The sequence below is a fragment of the Apium graveolens genome, chromosome 3 (genome assembly GCF_009905375.1).
Source record: "Apium graveolens cultivar Ventura chromosome 3, ASM990537v1, whole genome shotgun sequence".
Taxonomy (NCBI): domain Eukaryota; kingdom Viridiplantae; phylum Streptophyta; class Magnoliopsida; order Apiales; family Apiaceae; genus Apium; species Apium graveolens.
In genome coordinates, this window is record NC_133649.1 from 512,148 (window position 1) to 535,967 (window position 23,820).

Sequence of the window (23,820 nt, forward strand, 5' to 3'; positions counted from 1 at the left end):
AAAACTTATGAAGTACTTGTATCACTGTTATATAAATCTGCTAATAAGAATCATTATTAGGTGTGCCGTAAATTATATAACTATCATCCACTTTATCTGAACTTAAACAGCAGCAAAGTTTGTACTTGGATACTGGTAGTACACAAGATGCAACCAGAACATCTCAAACTTTTGTAGTTCGACAAAATTATAAAAATACTAGCAAAACATGCTTAGGAAAACAAAATTGACATTTTTAAAATCAAGAACAACATGACAATACGTAATTTATTGATAATGATAAGACTCGGTGAAATCACAGGATTTTCGAGATGTTAGAATAACTGATGTCAACGTAATTATGGTATAGATGCCTGAAAGCATGTTCCAGGAGTTTTAATACTTCTTTAGGCACAAGGTTGATCAAAACTACATCTCTTTGTTGGCTTGAGTAGGCGTTTCTACTGTCCCCAGTGCAAAGTACTTCTTTTAATGTATGTTACAGTGTGTGATTTCTTTTGATTTTAGGTGCGTTGAGAGATGATTCAGAGTTGATTAAAAAATGTGACTTACCTAAATTAGAAATTACGTTTGTACTTGTTAATGAATCTCATCTTCGTAACTTGTTTTGATCAACTTATTTCAGCATATATGATGCATAAGAAGTTAAGAACGTCAACAGGATGAATTCAAGCCATACTTCTATTCACTTTTGCAGGCAAAAACGAAATGCTAGTATTCCTTTTATTATGATTTGCATTATTGAATTGAGAATCTTCAACTGGCCAAAGATATGGCTCTCAATCATTCTTAGGGAAACAGTAAGTTCTAAACTTGATTTCTTAACTGAAAAAGCCCGACTCTCTACGGACAAAATTACACACTACAGTCAGTGCAGCACCTAGAATGCCTTAAAAGGTTTATCATGGTAGTGAAGAAAGGGTATTAAACATAAGAATCATATCTTCGTACAAACTTTAATCTGTGATGCACTAAATCCCTTCAAACTGCTAATTCGCATGGTACTTTCTGTGAGAAATTCTTCCATCAGCCAGTAACCAGACAGAATAAGTGATTAAAGTGACAGGCTAAGCAACATGGAAGCAATGACAGACTCAGCCCCTTCCACTCCATTTCAAAAAATGAAAGCTGACTGCAGTATTAATTTGCATGCTACAAAACCTTATTAACACATTGAAGGAGCAAGCAGAATTTGACAAAAAGAATGCACACTTGTCCTGTTGGCAATAATAACTTCAAAACAGATAAGTGTTGCTCTTTATGCAGCACCGTTCTTAATTATCAGGTGAGGTGGAGAATACGTTCGACTATGAGAAGCTAATAAATTCAGTGTCTTGTAAGCTATGGCTATAATTCGACACATATCATCTGGCTCATCTCATCATCACCAGTGTTTTGGCATCTCTTCCTTTCATGGTTGCAGAACAATTTTGAATACAAGCTATATCCGATATAATCTTTTCAATTATCAAGTGATTTGTCGTGTCGATCAATGTCATGTAGCGGGTCTATCAGGTACACTTATATTTACCATACTTGGAGATTTTGAAAAGATATTCCCCAGGTAAGCTCCAGTTAAATTCAAAGATCTGCTTTGGTCCAAATCCTTGCTTATAACACATATTTTAGGCTTTTCGGACTCAGCCGACAACGCGATTTGAAAATCTAAAAGACCATGTAAAGTAAATTTTGGCTTTGGTAACATATGCTCTTTGTTCACTTCAAAAATTCTACTGCATGACCCAACACTTTCCTGCATAATAATATTGCACCTCTTCAGATGGCATATAAATAACCTTAACGAACTCATACAGAATTAAAAAGAAATCAGTACTGATGTTTGCACGTATAAATATACATGCATATTGCACAGCTCTCACCGTCATGACCCCCTACTTAAATTGAGCATTCACTTGAAATCAAATCTATGGCGTCCTTGGGGTTATAATACTTTATAATCCCGGTATCAACTAGATGAGCTATACTGGGTGGGGGAGTGACTCGAGGATACAAGCATAAGAATGCATTCATTATAAGATAAATTCAAAATACACACATGCATCTTTTTATTCTTATTCCTTAATCATTGATAGAACAGGATTCCCAAATAGACTGATCTAAAATGAAACATCACTAATTATACTAGCCAGGACGACATAAAATAAATTTTGTGCTGATCTATAACTAAAAATCAGGCTTCGGTTTAGATTAGTCCCCAATTCCGCCTCTGTCCTCGATCATAACCTCTATTATAGAAATCAGCCGATTTTTCAAAAATCGCAGATAAATCGCTCAAAATTCGGTTAAAAATATTTGTCGAATTTTACCGATTTCCGATAAATTGCCTATAAATCATTCGATTTTTTAAAAATCGTCCGATAAATTGCAAATTGGTACCTCAACCGAATAATTTCGTTTTCCAAAATCCGTAACACCGATCATCACACATGCTGACATGCACGTAAAAATATGAAAGAATGCTTACTGATTGATCCAAGTCTAAGGAGTGAAGTAGCCATTGACAGCCAAAGGTGGAACTAAAAGAAATGGGGTCAGGTAAATTATCCTCGAATTGCATTTTACTGCCACAGTATATACAAATTAACGACTGTGTCCCTCTCAAAAACTTGGCGTTACATTTTGTGCACCTTGGATCCTCCGGCAATAACTTGTCGACCTCCGAAATCGAGGCATCGAGTTAGGGGAGGGGATAAATAGATGGGTCATGAGGATCATAAGTTGATAGTGATCCGGATTCTCTTGGGAGCAAATTTTTATCCTTCCTAATTATTTTGCACCTTATTTATTACTGCCTCTGTCCCTTTCAATTGTTAACATTTTATTTTTTTCGTCTCTTTTAATTGTTTACGTTTTATTTTTTATAGAGTGTCCGACACGCATTTTAAAATGCATATAAAGTATAATTTTGTAAATTTTTTTACAATTTTGTTTTTCTGAATTAAAATTTAAACATTCAACATTTATTTAGAAAAAGAAAATTGTAAAACTAAGTTACATAACTATATTTTTTATGCACATTAAAATGTGTGCTGAACACTTTCTCAGAAATATAAAGAATCCCAGAAATGTAAAAAATTGGAAGGGAGTAATATTTTGTTAGTTTATGTGTTGTTTTTATTCTTAATGACTATTCAATAGTTTTTTTATTTTTTGGTGCAACTACTTGATAGTTTAATGGAGTAATTCTCTATCGAACGTGAAAAATGATGGACATTGAATTTTGTTGAATAATACTCCCTCGGTTTTTTATTAGATGACGTTTGACTTTTTTTACACATTTCTAAGTGTTTTGACCGTATAGTTAGAATAATAATTTTTAATTTTTTCTTTTTGTGAATAAAAATATATAACTAAAACTTTAATTTAGAAAAAGAAAATTTAGAAAAATATTATTTTATCAATGCGTTAGAATTGTGTGCAAGAAAGTCAAACTACGTATAAAAAAATAGAGGGAGTATCCGGTTGAGATATTTTGTTTAATAACAACTCAAACGTGAATGTGACACATAGAGATGAATAAAAAGCCTATCGGGCCGGGTTTTATCCGGACTTTAAAAAGCCCGGTTTTTTTTAAAACGAATCGTGCCGGGCTTTTTTAAAAATCGGGTTGGGCCGGGCTTCCTAAGAAATTTAAGGCCCATTTTAGGCCCGCGGGCCGGGCCGAACCGGGCTTTATCCGGGCTTTTTATATATATATTAAAAAATATTTTAATATTTTATAACTCGAATTATGAGTAGTTTAAATACCGGATAAAATAATATTTTTGATATATTAGATAGAGTAGTTTAGACACCGAAATAAATAATTATTTTTAATATAATATATAAATAATCATATATACTTTAATTGTTTCTAATATTATGATATATTATTTTAATAATCATAAAAAGTATTGTATATTTTCAAATTTTATATACAAAAATGGTTTTTTAATCGGGCTTTTCCAAAAGCCCGGGCTTTTATCCGGGCCTTTTTCGATCCGGTCTATTATTCGGGCTTTTATAAATCCGGGCTTTTATTCGGGCTTTTATAAATCCGGGCTTTTCGGGTTTCGGGCTGTGCCGGATTTTCGAGAAATAAGGAGGCCCATTTAAGGCCCGCGGGTCGGGCCGAACCGGACCGGGCTTTTCTGGCTTTTTTCTGGATCGGATTTCGGGCTTCAGATTTTTTAAACATCTCTGGTGACAGACTCGCTTTTTTTTGACAAATATGGCTTATAGCCTTACAAATGAGTATTTGTTCTCATAAATTCTCGGAGTGAGCGAGGATCGAATCCAGGTACCTGGGACGACAGAGAATAAATTATTAACCAATTAAGTTTAAAAATAGTATGTATTGTTTTTTCTCCTAATTAACGTGTCAAAACTATAATACAAGAAACTTAAAATTATTACGAATTATATTTTATAAATTCTTTATCTCATAAATCTGAACTGTAATTCCAACATTTACAAATCTAAAATTATTTCATTATATGGACAAAAAAATATATATTCATATATACAATCAGTCGCGAATAATTGAGCACCGCAAAACAAATATACTTTCGAAGTAATTACCTACAAAAATACACAAATTTGCTCGCATTTCACCTAACCCAAACACCGTAATGTTTAGTTCTTTTATTCCAACGATAAATTTTAAAAAACAAATAATAATTAAATATATTCACAGATGCACCAACTTTTCAACCATATGTTCCCCTTCCAAATTCCAACACGAATTCGATGTGAGATCATATATTTTTAGCCTTTTCAAGTGAAGTGATCTTGGAGCCAGAAGAATCAACCGTGAACGAATCATACCTTTGAAACAAATGAGCCACAAATAAAGCCGCTGTAATTGGTACAATATCTTTAGCAGGACACTGCTTGTTATTCGCACTCGGGGACTCGGTTTGCGACCCATTCGACCAGAACACATAACTCAGTAACTCGGTCCCTTTATCTTTCGTAAACCTATCGGCTACAAATTTCTCCGGATCATCAAACACCTTCCCATCTCTCATAACCAAAGGTTGGTACCCGCAAATCACCTCTCCTTTCTTCACCTCAAATGCCGAGTCATGCGAACTCAGCGTAAAATCCTTCCGCGCCCTTCCGAACTGCAAGGGCACGGGAGGGTTGAGTCTTAGAGCTTCGTAAACAAACGAGTTAACCAGGTCGAGTTGACTCACTGAGTTGAAACTCAGTGACTCGCCCTTGCATGCATCTCTTACTTCTTCCCTAAGTTTCTCTTGCAACATTTTATCATTTCCAAGAAAATTTATAAGAGTTGGGAAAAAAGCTAAAAGTCCACCAAATGCATTGAACCCTAGTACATACATAAGGTTATGAAGTGCATCTTCTTCCCTGAGTCCAAACTCCGTTATTCCTATTTGCAACACTTGTGAACCTTCTTTTCGTATAAACTCAGCTACTTTGTTATAGCCACCGTTTACTAGAAACGAAGGGTAAGTAAATGAGTGGAGAAAAATTTCTTCGAAAGGCTGACAAAGGCCGAGTTTTACAGTTGGGATGAGTTGAATGAGGAGCCAGCGTTCCAGATAAGTGTATCCTTTTTCGGATAACTCGGGCGATTTTGATGAGTCAGCTCCGGTTAAGGACCGAGTTAGGAAGCTGAAGAGGAACTTTTTTAACGGCACGTCGAAGGCGGCGTCTTTGGATTTTGATTTGGAGATGTCGGAGTAGATTGTTTCCCACATTGTGTCTAGGTTTGTGGTGAGAGTTGAGATCCATATGCTTCTGCTCCGTTTTAGGATGTCCAATATGTAGTTCTTCAGCTGCAAACATTGTCAAAAATACTAAGGTCAAAAACATGTATGTTTCTGCTGACACTTGAACTCTTGATCGGTGATGATAACTTTTGTTTCATAAAAACAATTCAATTTTTTAAGTACATCTTGAACTCATGGGTAGTTGATAAATCAATATTACTCTCTTTATCCCATTAAATTCTATACATCACCTTTTTGGCACATTTTTCAATACTCGTTTAAAATATAATTTCACAATATTTTTTTAAAAAAAAAATTTAATAAAGTTTTATTTTTAAACTTTTATTCAAAAAAAATTGAAAAAAAATATTATGAAACTATATTTATAAAATCATCAAAATACGTGTAAATAGTGTATGTATATATTCCGAACGGCTCATTCCAATTAAAACCCCCAACATATCATTATGTACACAATTCCGTATCCCAGATATTTTCCAATTTGAAATTCTCAGGTACGGGATACAAGTTGGAAAAAACAAAACAAAATGCATACCTGAGCATGTCGGGGCTCAGTGGTATCAAGATAAATACAAGTACGAACATCTCCGGTTAAGCTAGTACTCGGCATGTAATCTCCGGCCAATACATCTTTCTTCTCCACAAGCTCCATATCGAACAAATGAGAGAAGGATTTAACATCAAGCACAGCTATTATATTCGGATTAATAGACGTAAAAAATGGAAATGCAGGAGGAATATTAGTTCGAAACACACTGCTCTTGTTCTTCTCCATCCTCTTCCGGAAAAATGTTTCAGCTCCCTCGAACCAAAAATAATTTAATCGGTCGATAAATGGCCCCCACACCGGCCACCCGTAGCTGCCGGGAATTGTACGGACCGGTAGTTGAGGAGGAGATGGGGGTGATTTCTGGGTATTCGACATGATTGTGTATTTGTGGTCGAATCTGTTTATTTTGCAATGCTAGCTTTGTTTTGTGTTTTACATAGTTGAAGTATATTTATATAGAAGAAAATTTATGTAAAGCCCGGGCGGCTATATGAAGGTAATTATTATCATCTTTAATACGCTACACGATTTATTCTTATTCATATGTATATTCTGCCACTTGTGATTACCAGAGAGATGGTCTTCCAAGTTATATATTAGAAGTTGAGAATAAAGTTTGATTAGCATAAAATTAAATAATAGTTGTATTCTCGTAAAATATACTATATAATTTTCTGTAATTATAATAATACTTTCTTTAAGTTAGAATTCTCGAAAGAAAAGGAATTATTAATAGATTTATATGAAATAACTATTTATGTGAAATAATCTCACAGAAAACTATACATAAAGAGGAAATAGCTGTACACATGCATGAGTAGGATGATTTTATAGATTGGAAAGTGGATCACGTGGTGCATGAATGAATAATAAACAGGATGATAATTACAAATAATGCTATGACAATTCAACTAATAAATATGATAATATATATTTATCTACATATACATACACGCAGAAAGAAGAAAATGCATAACACCAGAAAAGTCTACAGAAAACAAAAAAACATATAAGGGATCAAATTATATAAATGAAGGGTCTGTCATGTGTGCTCACGGCCACATACAATATTAAAATTTATAATTTTATTTAGATATATTTTGATTGTTGTGGTGGTTGTAAATGTAAGCGGTTCATCATTATAAAAAAATATAAGCCAATTAAAACAAATTAAATTTATAAAAAAATTTGTGTAGTAGGTGCACACCACATAAACACCGATAAATAAATTAGGCGGATTCACATTTACATATACATGAAGTTAAAGGATGCTAGATAACCTAATTAGTACCCCTTACAAGGTTGATGAAGTTATAATATGAAATTTACAATCCACTTGCACAACAAAGTAATACTTATACATCACCGTTTTGATATAACAGTACCTCTCTCGCTTACTTTGTGGAATGTCGAGGGTTCGAAATATAACAGTATCTCTCTCGCTTACCTTGTGGAATGTCGAGGGTTCGAATGGGTAAGTAATACGGGGAATAAAGCAGACATAAAATTGACTAGCTATGCATAGGGCCCTTGTTTGTTTTTATTCAGTCATTGAGCCTTCTGTCCAGTTTCTACACAACGCAGAAATGGACATCTCTGTCTTATGGAATATACATGTTTCTATCTAGATAAATCAGGTTCACAAATTCATGGGGCAACTAAGCTATTTTCACTATTTTCGTCGAGGCTTTAACATTACGGTTGGATCATAGGGGCCAACCACTCCATCAGTTAATAAGCGGAGGGCTGCACCTGGTGTGAACTTCCTTGCAAATAAATAACAAGGAGTGTCTATCGAATTGCTGTAGCACCGCTCTGTCCGGTGTTCAGATTCGTAGAAAATATTCTTGATATCCTGTTAAGATTTGATTAAACAATAACATTATCAAGAAACAGATCTGAGAACATTCTCTCGGGGCACATGAACAATAGTTAATTGCAAGCATTTGATTTAAAGACAAAAACAAATAATAGGACATTCTCTTGGGCCATTTCTTTAATATATGAATGGTGTGCTATCTACATTTTACTTTTATTCCATTATATTTTATACTGATGAATCAATTAACCTGTAGATTTGCCGAACCCTGAAAAGATGAAGCAACCGTAGTGGTCTTTACTGGACCACTTGACTTAATGGTGTTAAATTATTCAAGTTTACTCCAGATACTTTCCTCGTCTTATTATCAACATTCAAGAAATGCGTGATATTCTGACTTTTGAGCTATTAGGGCAAAGCCAATGGTGTTGGTAAAATAGGTGCAGCTATTTCTATAATTCAGAACCAAAAAGTGATTTTTGGTGCTAAAATAACACCATGTCTTTTTGGTTTTAAAATAACACCATGTCTCCGATGGTTGGTTCTATATTTAACTAAATTGTTTCAAATTTAACTTACTTTTCTATATATGGGGTATAAACTTTGTTCACTCTTTACTTATTCTCTATTTCCCTCTCTTTTTTAACTCTTTTCTGATGTGGCAAATATAGCACAGTGCTATATTTAGCACAAACTATAGAACTGTGCTACTTTGGGTCCAGTTTACCCCACCATTAAATTGACAAATTTCATTTTTTGTGCTATATTATAGATATAGCACACCATTGGACATGCTCTTATGTAACTAGAGACCAGGCTAGCATTTCCGGAAATCACAGAGCTAATGATACAATGTATTGTTTAAAAAACATGTTAAGACACACTACAATAGTTGCATCAGCAGGGGTGGATGCAAGTAGTACCAAGGTTACTCCGCTGACTGTCGAGCACCCTAGATTTCGGAGAAATATTAGATATTGGACTATGTATCATCAATAGCTGTCTGAATATCTGTTAGTTAAGGTTGTTTAAAAATTATGCAGAAGCCTTCTTTAACAGTGAGGGATTAAATCCAGAATTAGGATGATTTAACTTAGAACATCATTAAAAGCCTACTAGTAAAGTTAGGAATAGTAAAATACCTTAATTTTTTCGATATATTGTTGCTCAGCATTCTCATAGTTGAATGTAACAGGATGCCAACCAGTTGTGTCTGTTTGATTAGTAGAATGATTCCATAAGGAATACGTCAACGATCTCCGGAAGATTTCATCCTTGAGCGCTTTCAACTTAAATAATGAGAATGAGAAAATGAAATGTTAAACTGATCAGAACATCCAAACTTCACAAAGGAAACGTTTTTTTGTTTGCTAATCATAAAAAGGAATATTGAGAATGAGGTACACAAATATTCTGGTGTTTACTCAGAGAACGAAAATGTGACAGTGACGGATGTTACATAAATTTGTGAGAAGAATAGAATTCTCAATCATACTACTAAAATGTGCAGCTAGAGGAAACAATTAAACTTCAAAGTAAATGAATACAAAATAGATGAAAAACTGATATAGCTCACCATAAATAATGTCTGCACATAATGTTCATCTGGAATACAATTGTGCTCTGTCTGAACTAGCTATTTTCGACCCCAAACAAGAGACACTTGAAACAGTTAACCAGCCGTTATGAAACACAGAGGGGTGCAAAACTCAAGGTAAATATCCGGATATGTATAGTCTCTGTAAAAACTGAAAAAAAATATGACAATTTCACATACTGATGCATTTTCCAATTTTGCTTTAACGATGTCTAGAGGAGGTCGTCGCTGAAAGGTAAAATAAAATGGTAAACAGGTTATAATCGCATGATAAAACACAAATCATTTGGACTGCTTCAAGTCTTTAACAACATTTCCCTTGGCATTATACAAGCTTTGAGGTTTGAGCTATGTAAACATGACGCAAACTACAATAGACTAAATTAAGGGAGCCTGTATAGCTTACCTTGCAAAATTTCTTGAAGACAGGAAATACAGTATAATCTTGTACAATCAGCTCTGCATGCCTTCTTACTAATGAAATCCACTGGAGTTCCGTCAACAATCGTTACATGAAATTGCAATATGAGGGGGGAGATGGAGTAACCACAACAACAAAAGAAATAAAGCAGAGCATACTGCAGAAATGCAAACTTAATCTAGTGATATTGGTTCTTGTTTACAATATAGAAGATGTAACGCCATGCTCAAAATTGGTTGGTGAGGAGTAAGATGTATATTCATTATTCAAAGATCCTTCATATCCTTATATAAGCCTCTGATTACTTCCTAAGAGGAAGGTGACAGTAGTTTCAATAATAGTTCTACAATTTGCACACATTTAGTATTTCAGGGAAAAGACAAAGTAAAGTGGCTAAGAAGAATAAAAAGAATCTATATGGACCTGGGATCCTTTACGCCATTTCTCTTCTGGTATTATAGGAAACATTTTGGTGCTGTAACGTGTCTCATTTTGATCAACGAAACTGTATAACACAATAGAAACTTTATAAAAATCCACTAAATGGGTAAGGATGTGAGAAATAACAACACAATTTTGCTACATTATATTTATACTACTGATTCAGTAGTACTGAAATACCTTTCTACATAGCTTCTTGGAGAAGATATAAGATAGTTATACACGTAACTGAAATTGTGCAAAGGTACACAGCTGCAAAAGTGCAAAAGAAACCAAGCAACAATTAGAGACTTTATGTAAACTTAAAAAAATTAAATATTCCAAATACAACCAATAAATGAACATGGGGGACTGTGGCTCGCTCAAATTAAGAATTTTTCAGTGTAAATCAAGTCTGATCCATGATTTCTTGACAAGTTAACATATTTATGAAGTCAGTTCATCTAGAGATTATTTATTGAAAAATAACTAAATTACATTACTAATGCTATATACAATATTAGTTCATTAGACTAGCACTTCCTATGAAATTAGTTCCAAGAAAAAATAGCATTACTTTGTAAATTTATTGATAGTAACAGAAAAAATCATGAGCTATATATATATTGAAAAGTTTAATCTACGTATAAAAGAATATTTCCTATTATATATAATACTAACGTAATGTGTACTCCCTCTGTCCCAAAGATACTGTCCCCTTGAAACCACAAGTTGAAATCACTAAAAAGTGGACATGTCTTTGAGGCAAAGGCCACATATGAATAGTCCCCAATTTGATTTTACTTTATACATCTGCCAAGTTACTAAGCCCAAAAGGGATTCACTACTATAGTTTCCGAGGGAAACCCTATCACAGAATGGAATCTTTTTCTCAGCATGAACAATAGTTTCTTCCATATCTATCTACTACACCTGAAGTAAGTTGCTGCAAAGCTACATGAAGCTTGGAGTTAATGTATAAACTTTTTAAGTTCTAATTGAGGGACCTTTTAGGGTAGTTATTATTGCTTTTCGGTTTGTACCTCTAGTGATGTTGAGTTATTAATATGCTGCATTTGTGCAAAAATCAACAGAAAGACAAATTAATTCTTTATTTAAAAGCAGTATAGAAGTTGCACAAAATTAGAAATCTGCCAGGAAAAAAATCAAACGAATATTTTATTCATGGAAATATGCAGTTAGGTAGTAATAGAATCACAAGCGGAAAAAAAGCATATCAAAGCAACCTGTCTGACAAGAGGACAAATCTCTGGTTGTCCGAATCAGCAAGAGCTTCTTCCAGTAACAATCTCTCTGCTTCTATCATACTAGGCTTTCCCCAACCTACCTATACGAACGAGGAAACTAGTGACCTAAAAACACTTGGCTTAGCTAGAGCCTAATCGGTTTAACATATTGAAGGGAATTATCAAGAATTTTATAATGTCCACGAACTTATCACCTGAATACACATACTCAGCTGTCGATTATAAAAGAATTCAGAAACTGTAGTTGACTCATCAAAGACAAAACCAGGCTTTGAATGTATATAGATTGAGAACTTTGCAGCATCTGCATTCTGTAAGGTCATCAAATCCAACATTAGTATCACACATATAATTTTTGATCAAATTATAGAAGTTAAGATCATTTTGATTTTACAGGTACAGGTATGAACCTTAAAGAAACTATGCCAGAGAAAATCGAGAGGGAGATTTTCGCGAACAAGGAACATAAAAGCTATCTTGGGTGTGCCTTGGATATGATTAGTGAAGTGATGAAAACCAAACATGGAGCATAAGCAAAGAAGCACAAGTATTGCTATGAAGAACCTTGAGCCGATCCTCAACCGGCGTAGCGGAGAAATCGAAGCAGAAGAAGAATGAGTTGCTCTTTTCTTCATGTTCATGCCTCTATACCAAGAAAATACTTGAAATGTCTTTGTGCTAAAAATACCATGTGAAAATTGAAATTCAACGCTAGTACACTAAAGTTCTTGAACCAAACATAAAGATAATAAGTCTTAACATTAAACAAATAACACAAAGAGAGATAAATAAAACAAAGATGTCTTAATCTAAATGTTCTAACCAAGATTCTCAAACTGAAAGTTTAATGTATATGTTTGATGAGGTGCTACAAGATTACTAGGTAAGTACTGTGACGTGCATAAGAAGTGTAGTTGAGTGAAATGTACATGGTTAGATTTACAGCAATGAATTTTATGATTTCAATGCGGCATTTAATCAAACATTTGTCCTGCATGAGTTGTAATAAGCAGAAAAAATTGCAAGGGATACGTGAAAACACTGTTTCAAAAGCAGAGTGTGTTAAAAGTATTGGACAGGCCAATGTGAGTATCACACGTTGGGGTTGTCTTTGTAATTGTCTTTGTGTGTGTTTCATGTGAAAAGCATTATAATTTCAGATGTTTCTTGTTTTATGTGTGCTTTGTGATGTTTTTTGCACCTGGCAACTATATATATTTTTTAAATTTTGTATTGCTTTTTCTGTTAAAAGATATTGTAATCTCCCTTTTGAATTGGATTTTTCGTATTTTTTAAAATTCGATCAATTCCAAGTTTCGAATATGAATTGTATTTTTAGTATTTTTTTTAAAATTTGCTCAATTGCGAGTTCCGAATATATTGAACACCTCTACGCGATACAATTATTAGTTAGCCTTAGTCCAAAAGAGTGGAGAAAAAGGTTGTTTCTAAAATAGAACAGCCAACAAACATGTTGTGTTTGGAATGAATACCCCTCATTTTCAAAACAACATCTAACATGTCAAATAAATGTGTTTCCACAAAAAAAATAAGAAGAAAAATAAGAAAATGTATGATTAAACTAAAACAGCTCATTTTTTTGTGGAATGCAAAAAACATCTGATTAGTCATAAACAAACTGTGTGCTTGCATATTAAGAATGTATTGCTACATAACTTTTGAGGGAAAATATAATTGCACCGTGCAATTTTCAGCAAATTAAATATTTTTTAAAAAAGAAAAATATCATGCTCCAAATGCACTTTCTTGGGACATCACATCACACTACATTTTCATTATTAATTTTGCCTATACCAACTATGATCGACATTATCGTTAGACATCATTCCAACTTGACGCTTAAGCTGAATTCTAGAAGTTCCCCCATTTGTTACTTATCGGTCTCATCATTAACGTATAAACTCCTTGCAATGTCATTAAATGCATCATTTGCTGCTCTGTTGAGAGCAATTTCTTTCTTGGCTCTGTACTCACCCTTGCCTCTTAGCTGATCATCAACATACACTTCAAAAGTCCCTTGCTTTAACCATAGATCTTTGAAACGTACCTTTAGTCTTTGTTTCTGGCATATCTCTTGAAGCTTCTTTACAGGATTTTCCTGTATCATTTCTGGAGTGATCATGGGCTCGAGCAAATCCTTGACAACCTATGTGAAAAAAGAAGATATACATATTTATCATAGTCAGATAAACAGTTGCACATATATATATATATATATATATATATATATATATTAATCTGTAAGTCGCTAAATCGCGAAAATTTGCTAATGCACACACAAATATATAACTTCAGCATCTGTACTAATATAACTAATTCAAAAATCAATTTAAATGTTTCAAAATAACGATTAAAATGTGAGTTCATTTTTTCAAATATTTAAACTGTCACGGTAAAAGATATGTTAAATATTATCTTATATAGGAGACTTCTATATTTCTATAATTTTACTTTGGATATATTTCAAATATATATCATCGGAGAGGCCAGTCCAGTATTGAAATTTGGCTTACAGCCTCAATCTGAGTAGTGACTACCCTGGCCAAATCCTGAATAATTAAGCAAAAAACAAGCAATTTTTCCATATTGCAGCAAAGTGCATGTACAACCCCAAACATCAATTCTCGAACTGATAATATGCGGTTCCTATAGCCTCTGGACTTTAATCTGTACTCTTGTATTATTGAGCTACATAAATAGACAGCTTCATCCCCACTCAGAAATCTATAAACTATGAAAGTGAAGAAAAAAATGAGGCTAGAGATGTCTGGTATTATACCTCCCACGTAATATCCATTGAAGAGTTGCTGTCAATATATACAGCACCTATTGTTGATTCGACAATATCAGCAAGTACCTTTGGGGGATCAATCAGTCCATAGGAATGCAAAGGATATTGTGGAAGAACCTTTAGAAAACCTCTGACCTGTACAATTCTATCTATTAATCAAAATAAAAATAATCAGATATAAAAATATAAATCATAGAGCACAAAAGAGAAGGCAAGCTGAAATACTCGAATGATTAAAATCTACTTTAAGGAGATTTGATATTTGATATTTAAAACAGGTAAATGATGAGTTGTCTGAAGTGCATAACATTTTTTATGACTTCTTATTTTCATTACTCAAAAGATTTATTAGAAAAATGTGCTTAAGTTGAGTATCCTAATTTACATGCACCTTATTTTTCTATTTTTTAGCTTTATTATTCACATCTTACGAGTTCCAAAAACTTTGATATATATATAAAAACTGTGCAAATGCTTAATACTTAAAACTATACAGTAGTAACTATTATTATAGACTTATAGTTTATTCACCAGTTTACAAACACAAGAATATGAAACATATTCCAGTTTCCACAATGGTAAGGCTACATTGTTACACAACATCCTCGTTACACAACAAAAGTTACAGCAGTTAACAGGGTAATATTACTAGTAAAGTTCATCATAATTATAATTTGGAACTACGGATAAATTGCTCAATCAAGCATGAAACGATTTTTCAACAAAAAGCAAATTACAAAACAGTAATCACTTACTTGTTGATTGAGTCTGCGGTTATTATGCCGTAGATACTTAAGCAAGTCATATTTGATCGCGACACGTGCTAGCTTCTCTGTGTCAACATTAGCAGAACGAAGTGGAGACAACATCCCCGGAGGAAGATTCGGATACATATTAAATTGCTGTTGAGTGATCAAAAGATTGAGCACCGAATCCCCAACAAACTCAAGCCGTTCATACGATTCACACTTCTGTAGATACGATTGATGTGTAAAGGCTTGCTGCAATAAGCTCTGGTTTTTAAAATTATACCCTATAATCTTTTCCACTTCTTCAAGACTCGGTAACGACTCCGTACTACAACTTGTATCATCGTCTTCCATTTGTATTGGACTTCTCAACTTGTCTTTAGTAATTATGTCATTCAACGCATTAATCAATGGAAGACCTATATAAAGAGGCATCGACACTTTAATAGGTCCGTAATTAAGTCATTCAGGACTTCAATCAATACATTATAGCTAGTTTTCGTAGAAGAAACTATTTCAAAGCTTCATCTCCAATAATTTGTTCGCGCAGCATAGACCTATAAGTGCATCAGTTCGGCAAGTGTAGACATTAATCCTAAACATCTTCAATATTCCTCAAAGTACAATGTCTATATATACATGGTTAAACCTCGATAATAAATAATTTAGCACCGGATATTTTTATTCATTTATCGAGTGTAGACATTAAACCTAGGCATCTTCAGCATTCCCACAAAGTACAATGTCTACATATATACATTTAAACCTCGATAAATAAATAATTTAGCATTAGACAATATTATCAATTTATCGAGATTATTCACTTATCGAGTACTTACAGTAATGCCTAGACTATCTATAAAAATGCAAGTCTATTAGGTACACAAATTGAACAACTTATTTCAATCAAATTGATGCGAAAAAATAGTGTATAAAATTCGAGTATAATTTAATAGATTAAAAAAAGGCATAATATGTGTATGTATAATTACCGTGAGTGCGGAGGCGTTTAGAGAGGGAGATTAAAGAGGGAGATACAAATGATTGCAACCACGACGGCGCCGACGCCATCGCCGCCTTGGCTCTGCGATTAGATTTAAAAAAACATTTACTTTGATTATATTGGGGTAAATAGTTTGTTTCTCCTATGCAATTTTTCATGTATGTGACTCGATCTTTTAATCATTTACTACACTTTAAATTTAATTTTTGACAAAAGAAATATTTTTTATTGAACTTAATATAATTGGAATTTATCAAAAAAATAAATTTTTTTTAAAATTATTTGTGATTTTTATCAACTAATGTAAAGATTTGCAAAATATAATTTTATTTTTAAAATATTTGCAAAAATATGATGTTTTATTAGTTGAAATTGTGCACCTGTTTTAGATTATATTTCGAGTTATATTTTATGTTGTATTTTAGGTTGTAAATATAATTATAAATTGTTGAACGTATTTTCGCAAATATTGTTTAAAATTTCAAGTTGTAAACGTGGTTGAAAAATAGTTTAAATAGTGTTAGACAGACTCTATTATAATTATTAGGGCGATGTTTAAAAATACCCATTTTTGGGTACAATTGCTCAAAATACCCATTTTTAATACCGTTTTGATTATGCATTTTGTAATTGGTTAAGTGTAATACGCATTTGAGAATTGGGTATGTAAGAAAATTACTAAAGATACACATTTTTAATTTGGATATTACCATTGAGATATGATGCTTATCTTAAAAAAAATATTGGATACTAATTTCACAAATGCATATCTAATACAAAATAGGAGCGTATCCCAAACGGTATTTTCAGTCTTCGAACTTCTGGAATGGGTATTTTCAGCCATTTGCACCAAAAACTTGTTATTTTTAACATTCTTTATAATTATTACAAGCTTAATATTTAAAATTAAAAGTGTATTTTTTTATATTTCATAGTTTGAATTTATTCATAAAGTTTGTTTTCAGGTTGATTATATCCTCCTGTCAAAATGGGTTTTGATTAAATCCTTGATGTTCTGTAAAATTAGTTGATCAAACATCGTGCAATTTAATACTCTAATTTACAATTTTGAATATAGACTTTTATTCCCACCTCACTATAAAAAAATTAAGTAAATATTCACAACAGCATTTCTAGAGACTACAAGTGAGAATGCTCACTCAAATCATATCATAATTGTGTTGCACACAGCAATTTACAAGCAATAATATGTGTCCATCAAGAATCAGGGCAATCCCAAGCCTGTTGAGAAGGTTCCCAGTTGATAAACAGCGCTTCACTTCTAAGTATTACCTTCCAGACATTAGGTTGACCATATCATGGTTTTCGAAAAATGAACCAATATCCCAGTCCCCTGTTGAGGACGAGAGGGTCATCAGCGCGACAACAATAGATCTCATACTTGGCCGCAACTGGGGATTTTCAAGTGTGCAAGCTCTAGCTAGCTGAGCCAACTGCCAACAAAATAAGCACCTTAAAGAACTTTATAAGACTAAATATTAATAAAAAAAAAAGAAATGGCAAGTAAAGGCTGTCTTGCTGTTTATCATACAGTGTCAGTTATAACATAATGCTTACCTTGCGGACAGAGTCCATTGGGCGGTCGTCTCCAAGTCTAGGGTCCACCAGTTTGCTGAGGCCTTCTACTGGATCCGGCTGATTAAAAGCTTCCTCAAACTGATAAGTATCAAAAGAAATTTAAGATTAGCTTATAAAGTACCTGTAGCGAATGATATTAAATAGTTTTACATAGCTTTGTGTCTAGGACCCTCATACGATGACTCTAGATGAAGCTAACTAGAAGGAAAGAACTTGAACTTGCCATTGCAACAAGCCCTTTTGACTCAGCAGCAGAATCATTTCCCCTAACTATTGCATCTTTGGCTGAAATAAGTTCATAGAGAACAACCCCAAAAGCGTAGACATCAATTTTAGGAGAGACATCACCATACTGAGCATATCTGCGCCCATGAAATATGATGTATTAATTATTCGTCTATGTCAGTCAGGTGTTAAAGCTAAAAACAGATCTTATAGTGAAAAGTGGGAGTAATCTGGTGGAAGGAAAGCAACTCATATTTCGAAATCTATTAATTCATAACATGCAAGAATGCAGACTAATTACTCTATTGAGTTGAACCAAGAATGATAATAAAAATATGACTATTCCCTAACGCCTAAACCCTGTCAGATTCTACTAATATCATGAGAAGTTGGAAGGAGCTAAGTATTGGGGCAAAAACAGAAATGATCTGAATCCTGATCAAAAAACGAGGTAGCAGGTATTAGGGATTGATAAATATAGTAAGGTCAGTTCTACCAGTTCTATATAAAAGCATCTTAGTTTGAAAAAGAAAGTTTGGTTATGTATTTATCAGCAAAACAAGATTCCAGGAAAATTAGCTGAGAAATCAAATTATAAATCAGTCCTCCTACCAGCAGTCCTACTAACATTAAACTTAATAAAATTATTATCAGTAAAAAAAAGGAAGGACCATATTACTCTGGTGGCATGTATCCAAATGTACCAACTAGACGTGTGGGCAATGATGTACTTCCAACTTCTGTTAGTTTGGTCAATCCAAAATCTGCCACCTGCAAGTACGTATTTCACTACCATAAGCGTAAAGCAGTGAGAAGGGATTCAGTAGCAATATAGCATAGAAAGGTCACATGGTTGATTAGAATTTGATGGAGCATAAATTATTTTATTATGTGAACTTCATAAATATTTATTTAAAATCTGTGTCCAACGGTATCACATGTATAATAAAGAAAGCAACCACATATGATGTTACAACCTTTCCGCGGTAGTTTTTATCTATCAGAATATTTGCCGATTTAATATCCCGATGGATATAAACAGGAACAGTATGCTCATGAATATATTCAAGTCCTCTAGCTGAATCCAATGCAACTTGCACCCTGGTAGACCACGAGAGTGGAGGTCTTCCTGAAATGTTGAAAAATGAGGGGACGAGAAGGGTGGAAGTTTGACTAAGGTATATTTGGAGGTAATAATAGTACACAAACTGCATTCTGTAGACATGTCATTACCTGAGCCTCGCAAATGTTCGCTTAAATTTCCATTCTCGATGTATTCATATACTAGGAAAAGGGAATCTTCAACACAATAGCCGATCAAGCGAACCTGCATAATATAGTTATAGGAGTGTCAAAAGAACTATATCGTAGTGCACAAATAGCAAATTTTATAGAACAGGTAAGATGAAGAGGGTGATAGCAATTGTTATCTACTGCAATTTAATAGTGAAAAATCAGAGCAAGATTTAAACAATTACAAGAAATTAAGCCTATTTGACACCTTTCCATTGTCCGAGGCCCAATGACATAGAATTTAATTTGAATCAGGGATCTCACAGTGTGAAGTCCAAAGTCCAGAGGATAACTCGTCCTCCCCTCCCCTAAAGGTTAAGCCTTTTATATGTTGATTCTATATCAGTCATGTCAATGCATGTCAATCATTTACAATTCCAATTATATCTGTCATTTTATATACAAGATAAGAAGTGGGTCTTTTTTAATAAAAGCACAAGTAAAAAAAAGAACTGCAAAAACAGTATCGTGTAGCTGTAAATTGTGATGCTCTATTACTAAATAATACAACAATGACCAATCTGACAACTTTTTTTTGTTACTAAGTTTCGGGCCTTTGTATGTTTTGAGTTATGCAAAAATATTGTTCGGAAATGCTCCCATAGCAACGCATGTCTTTCATTCACACCATACATGGCCAAACGTGCACATATCTTACTGATGTTAGTCTAATGATTTGTGTCTCTCGCAATAAAGGATATTGTGGAGAGGAACATTACCAAGTTCAGGTGATGAACATTCGTTAAAACCTTTAATTCAGCAAGAAATTCTTTCGAAGCTTGCATATCCATCTTCTTAATTGCGGCTTTCTGCATAAATAACACTATTAGTGTTCCACAAATTTCATTTACCATTATATAGATACGCCTATCAAAAAAGTTCATTTGCAATTGCAATCTGCCAATATATAAACTTCACAGAAACAAGGTGTAGAACACAATATCATACCCACTTTAGCCAGCTTAGCAGCCTTCCCAAGCTCAAGATAAACACACTTGTCTATAGAATATAGATTTTAGAAATCTATAAATAAATTATACCATTATACATAGATATATAACCATAGAGCATGACACATTTCCAATATAATGATCAGCACCCCTTAAACATGACCCTATAGATTTTAAATCTACTTACAAGGAACAAGCAGGGCAAACTTATATATCACATTATTAAATGTCAAGAGAAGACCTAAAAAAATATATTAGCTGCCAGTTTAAAAAATTTCTTAAGTTACAATGAGTAAAGTGGCAGATTATTTGGGTAGAGTAGACATATGTGGCAGATCATTTGGGAAGACATATGGAGCAGATCATGTCAGAAGACATATATAGAATTACTATTATTAGAACTTAATTATGACAAATAATGAATAACAATAGTCTAAATAAGTAGTACATCATTAATTTTAATCATACATAAATCACTGCCGAAGTTCACAAACCTCGCCTCTGAGTTCAGCGTAGTAAACAGCACCAAAGCCACCTTGACCAATCTTATAACTAATGTTGAAGTCATTTGTAGCCTTTGCTAGCTCTTCCAATGAGAACTCCACAGACTTATCTACACTTATGCCTGTCAGGCGTGGAGAAGCCCCAACTGAGTTCTCTTCACCTTTAAGCAAAGTTCCACCTGGAGCTACAGTCAGAAGAAGGTAAAATCAGACTACAGCTACTTGTATAGTACTAGGCAATTGCACTTACAAGGATGTACATACAATGAAAAATCTGCATCATAGGAAAATAACTGGATATGAAAAGAAATCAGCAAGAAGTTCAATATTACTCTTAAGCAAATACACACACGAGGAATTGAGTAAAGTGAAAAGATTAGTCAAGAGAGTTGGTGGTGATACACTTGATTTGAGAAACATATACAATCAAGTGCATATACCTATGTGCATAAATTTTCTTTGAAAATATAAGTCTAAGATGCGGAAAATCATCAAATTTATTATAGAAAACTTAATCACGAATTAGCAACAAAAATTAAAAGTTAACCATATGTTAATCGAATGAAACTGTATTAATTTATCACTAATTTGGAATCCACTTGAAGAATAAAGAACATAAGATCCTCAGAAATCTTATAAAACAGCACCGCTCCACTAGTACACAACCAAAGCCATCTAGCGTCTCCAAGACGTCTTGCCCGTGTAGTGAAAATACCCAATCGTGTACTGCATCCTATTTGTTACTAGAGAGCAGAGACATTGAGATTGATGTGACCCTACTTCCTCAAAGTGTTCCATTTTCAAGGAAGACACTAGAGTGATCTATTGTTTCTTTCATTGAGAAGTATACCATGATGGTCCAGGGAACCTGGTGATACATAACGGGGATGGAGCCCACGTGTGCCTAAGAACTTCTTTATTTCTGATCATTAACAATCTTCACTGTCTAAATTCTTTAAGATAATACTATATATCAGGTGAATTCACACTCATTAGGTACCCCGTAATTTAATGTTAATAGACTAACACAAGTGGAAAAAAGAGAACAAAAAACTTGAGAATACCATGGGTAGAAGGATCTTCACTTGCTGTTGAGAGTCTGATTTTTTCAGCTTTCTTCTTTCTGTAAAATCCGAAATAACCTACAAGTAATAGCAATCCTACAGCTACTACTACAGCAATGCCAGCTATGCCTCCGGTGGAAAGCCCTGGTTCCATAAAATCAAAACATAAGTTCAAGCATCATAACACTCCACACTATCTTATATCTCATATGTAGTGAATATAAAAAATTAAATCAGCCAGCATAAGGGTTAGACCTCCTTTGCTGCAAAAAGGAAAACAAACAAAACCGAATCAGATGTCAATTAACACAAAAATTAACCATGACAAAGCAAGTTATACTATATAGCACTCTCAAATCAGAAATATAGATAAGCTACCTGGATTTGAAGGGTACAAAATTTTCATTTAGATCTGCAAAAGCGAAAAGACAACTTTAGAAATACACGTTCAATAAAAACAAAAAAATAAAGTACCTAGAATTCAGCTGCACTTGCAAATAACCCTAAAACTATCAGTAATTATAAACACTAAATTACCAGCTTTTATGGAAACACAACATACATATAGACTAATTACTCCTAAATGAATCTGTATACAAAGCAACAGGTGCTTAATTCGAAAACAGATGCAAAAATTTATCGACATTAACATAAAACAGAATTGAAGCTCGCGAAAGCGAAATGATCACCTTTGCCAGGAACATAAACAATTCCTCTCCCTGCACTAAAATCAGCACCAGGATTATACCTCCTCAACAAATTTGCACCATCCACCCCTGATCCTGCTCCAAATTTCACATCACTCACAACAGATCCCAAACTATCCCCGGGCCGAAGCGGATACGTAACGAACAATCCATAATCCTTTGAAACCTTCTTATCACCACAAGAACAATTAACAGTAACATTCAAAACAGCAACATCAGGAATTCTATTAGCATCAAACGAATTAAACTTCTGCAACCAAGCACTCGTAGTCAAATTCGAATAAATCGTATTCGCAATCGTATCATAAGTATTTCCGCTCCTAACACTATACCTAAAAACATGCCCTAAAAAATCTCTATCAATACAATCACAACTAAAAGGAATCTCAATTCTTATTCCTGATTGAATACTATCTTTATTAGGAATCTCATCCTTGTTGTAACTTATAATTGTGTCTATTTCAGTGTTGAAAATTTGAGAAATTAAAGTAAGATTGTTTTTGTCCCACACATAGTAAGAGCCTAGAGCTAAGTCACAGCCTTTGCTGCACCGTGAGTAAGTTTGTATGTATAATGATGTAAGTATGAAGAAGATGAGCTTGAGGTTGAAGAACATGGTGAGGATTAAAAACTAGGTTGCATTGAGAATGGTGAAATATATGAGGGTTGACTTTGAGGAAACTAGAGTTGACTTGTTCGTATGTTTGGAGGAGGTGTTAAAGTGAGTTTGGTAATAATGGAGGCGGTGGCCGTTGAGGATTAAATGTACTCTATAAACACTTGTGTCCGGTAAGTTTGATCTGTTTTTGGAATATTGTTTAACGGTAAAAAACGTTCGATTGTTTAGCTGGCGCGGTAAATGTATTTGCCGCCGTAACATGTGTTCTAGTCGGGGGTGTCGCGGGAGAAAATGTTTTTATGTAAAAAAATTTGTAATTACGATAGTACCTCTTGTGTATTTATATTAAAAAACTCTTTATAATCACCTAAATTATGTGAGTACGTATTTAGGAATATCAAATTTTTTTATTAATATTTATAAGTTTTACAGGTAAAAGTTAAGTTTGTAGTGTGAAATAAT

The 23,820-nt window shown here is 33.6% G+C and overlaps 3 protein-coding genes and 1 pseudogene across 5 annotated transcripts; all 4 read right to left on the reverse strand.

Annotated features, from left to right (window-relative positions):
- Positions 1-4,526: 4,526 nt before the first annotated feature.
- LOC141711306 (fatty acid hydroperoxide lyase, chloroplastic-like) lies at positions 4,527-6,872 on the reverse strand. The gene is made up of 2 exons (XM_074513681.1): positions 6,295-6,872; positions 4,527-5,804 (listed from the first exon to the last, which is right to left on the reverse strand). Exons 1-2 carry the CDS (start codon positions 6,682-6,684, stop codon positions 4,758-4,760), a joined length of 1,437 nt encoding a protein of 478 aa, XP_074369782.1. The 5' UTR covers positions 6,685-6,872; the 3' UTR covers positions 4,527-4,757.
- A 925-nt stretch (positions 6,873-7,797) lies between these two features.
- Positions 7,798-13,030, reverse strand: LOC141711307 (glycosyltransferase BC10-like). Of its 3 annotated transcripts, XM_074513682.1 has the most exons (11): positions 12,764-13,030; positions 12,245-12,479; positions 12,029-12,145; positions 11,814-11,914; positions 10,768-10,839; positions 10,570-10,651; positions 10,132-10,212; positions 9,906-9,953; positions 9,705-9,764; positions 9,271-9,417; positions 7,798-8,164 (listed from the first exon to the last, which is right to left on the reverse strand). In XM_074513682.1, the coding sequence occupies exons 1-11, from the start codon at positions 12,970-12,972 to the stop codon at positions 7,982-7,984; spliced, it is 1,335 nt and encodes a 444-aa protein (XP_074369783.1). In that variant the 5' UTR covers positions 12,973-13,030; the 3' UTR covers positions 7,798-7,981. The 3 variants fall into 3 exon arrangements, with proteins under 3 accessions (XP_074369783.1, XP_074369784.1, XP_074369786.1); XM_074513683.1 differs by lacking the exons at positions 12,245-12,479; positions 12,764-13,030 and having other exon boundaries at positions 11,814-11,939; positions 12,029-12,143; XM_074513685.1 differs by lacking the exons at positions 12,245-12,479; positions 12,764-13,030 and having other exon boundaries at positions 11,814-11,910; positions 12,029-12,139.
- Positions 13,031-13,442: 412 nt separating this feature from the next.
- Positions 13,443-16,542, reverse strand: LOC141711308 (ribonuclease 3-like protein 3). The gene is made up of 4 exons (XM_074513686.1): positions 16,388-16,542; positions 15,402-15,814; positions 14,635-14,781; positions 13,443-14,001 (listed from the first exon to the last, which is right to left on the reverse strand). The coding sequence occupies exons 1-4, from the start codon at positions 16,464-16,466 to the stop codon at positions 13,726-13,728; spliced, it is 915 nt and encodes a 304-aa protein (XP_074369787.1). The 5' UTR covers positions 16,467-16,542; the 3' UTR covers positions 13,443-13,725.
- Positions 16,543-17,436: 894 nt separating this feature from the next.
- LOC141711309 (chitin elicitor receptor kinase 1-like) lies at positions 17,437-23,508 on the reverse strand (annotated as a pseudogene).
- Between the last annotated feature and the right edge of the window lie 312 nt (positions 23,509-23,820).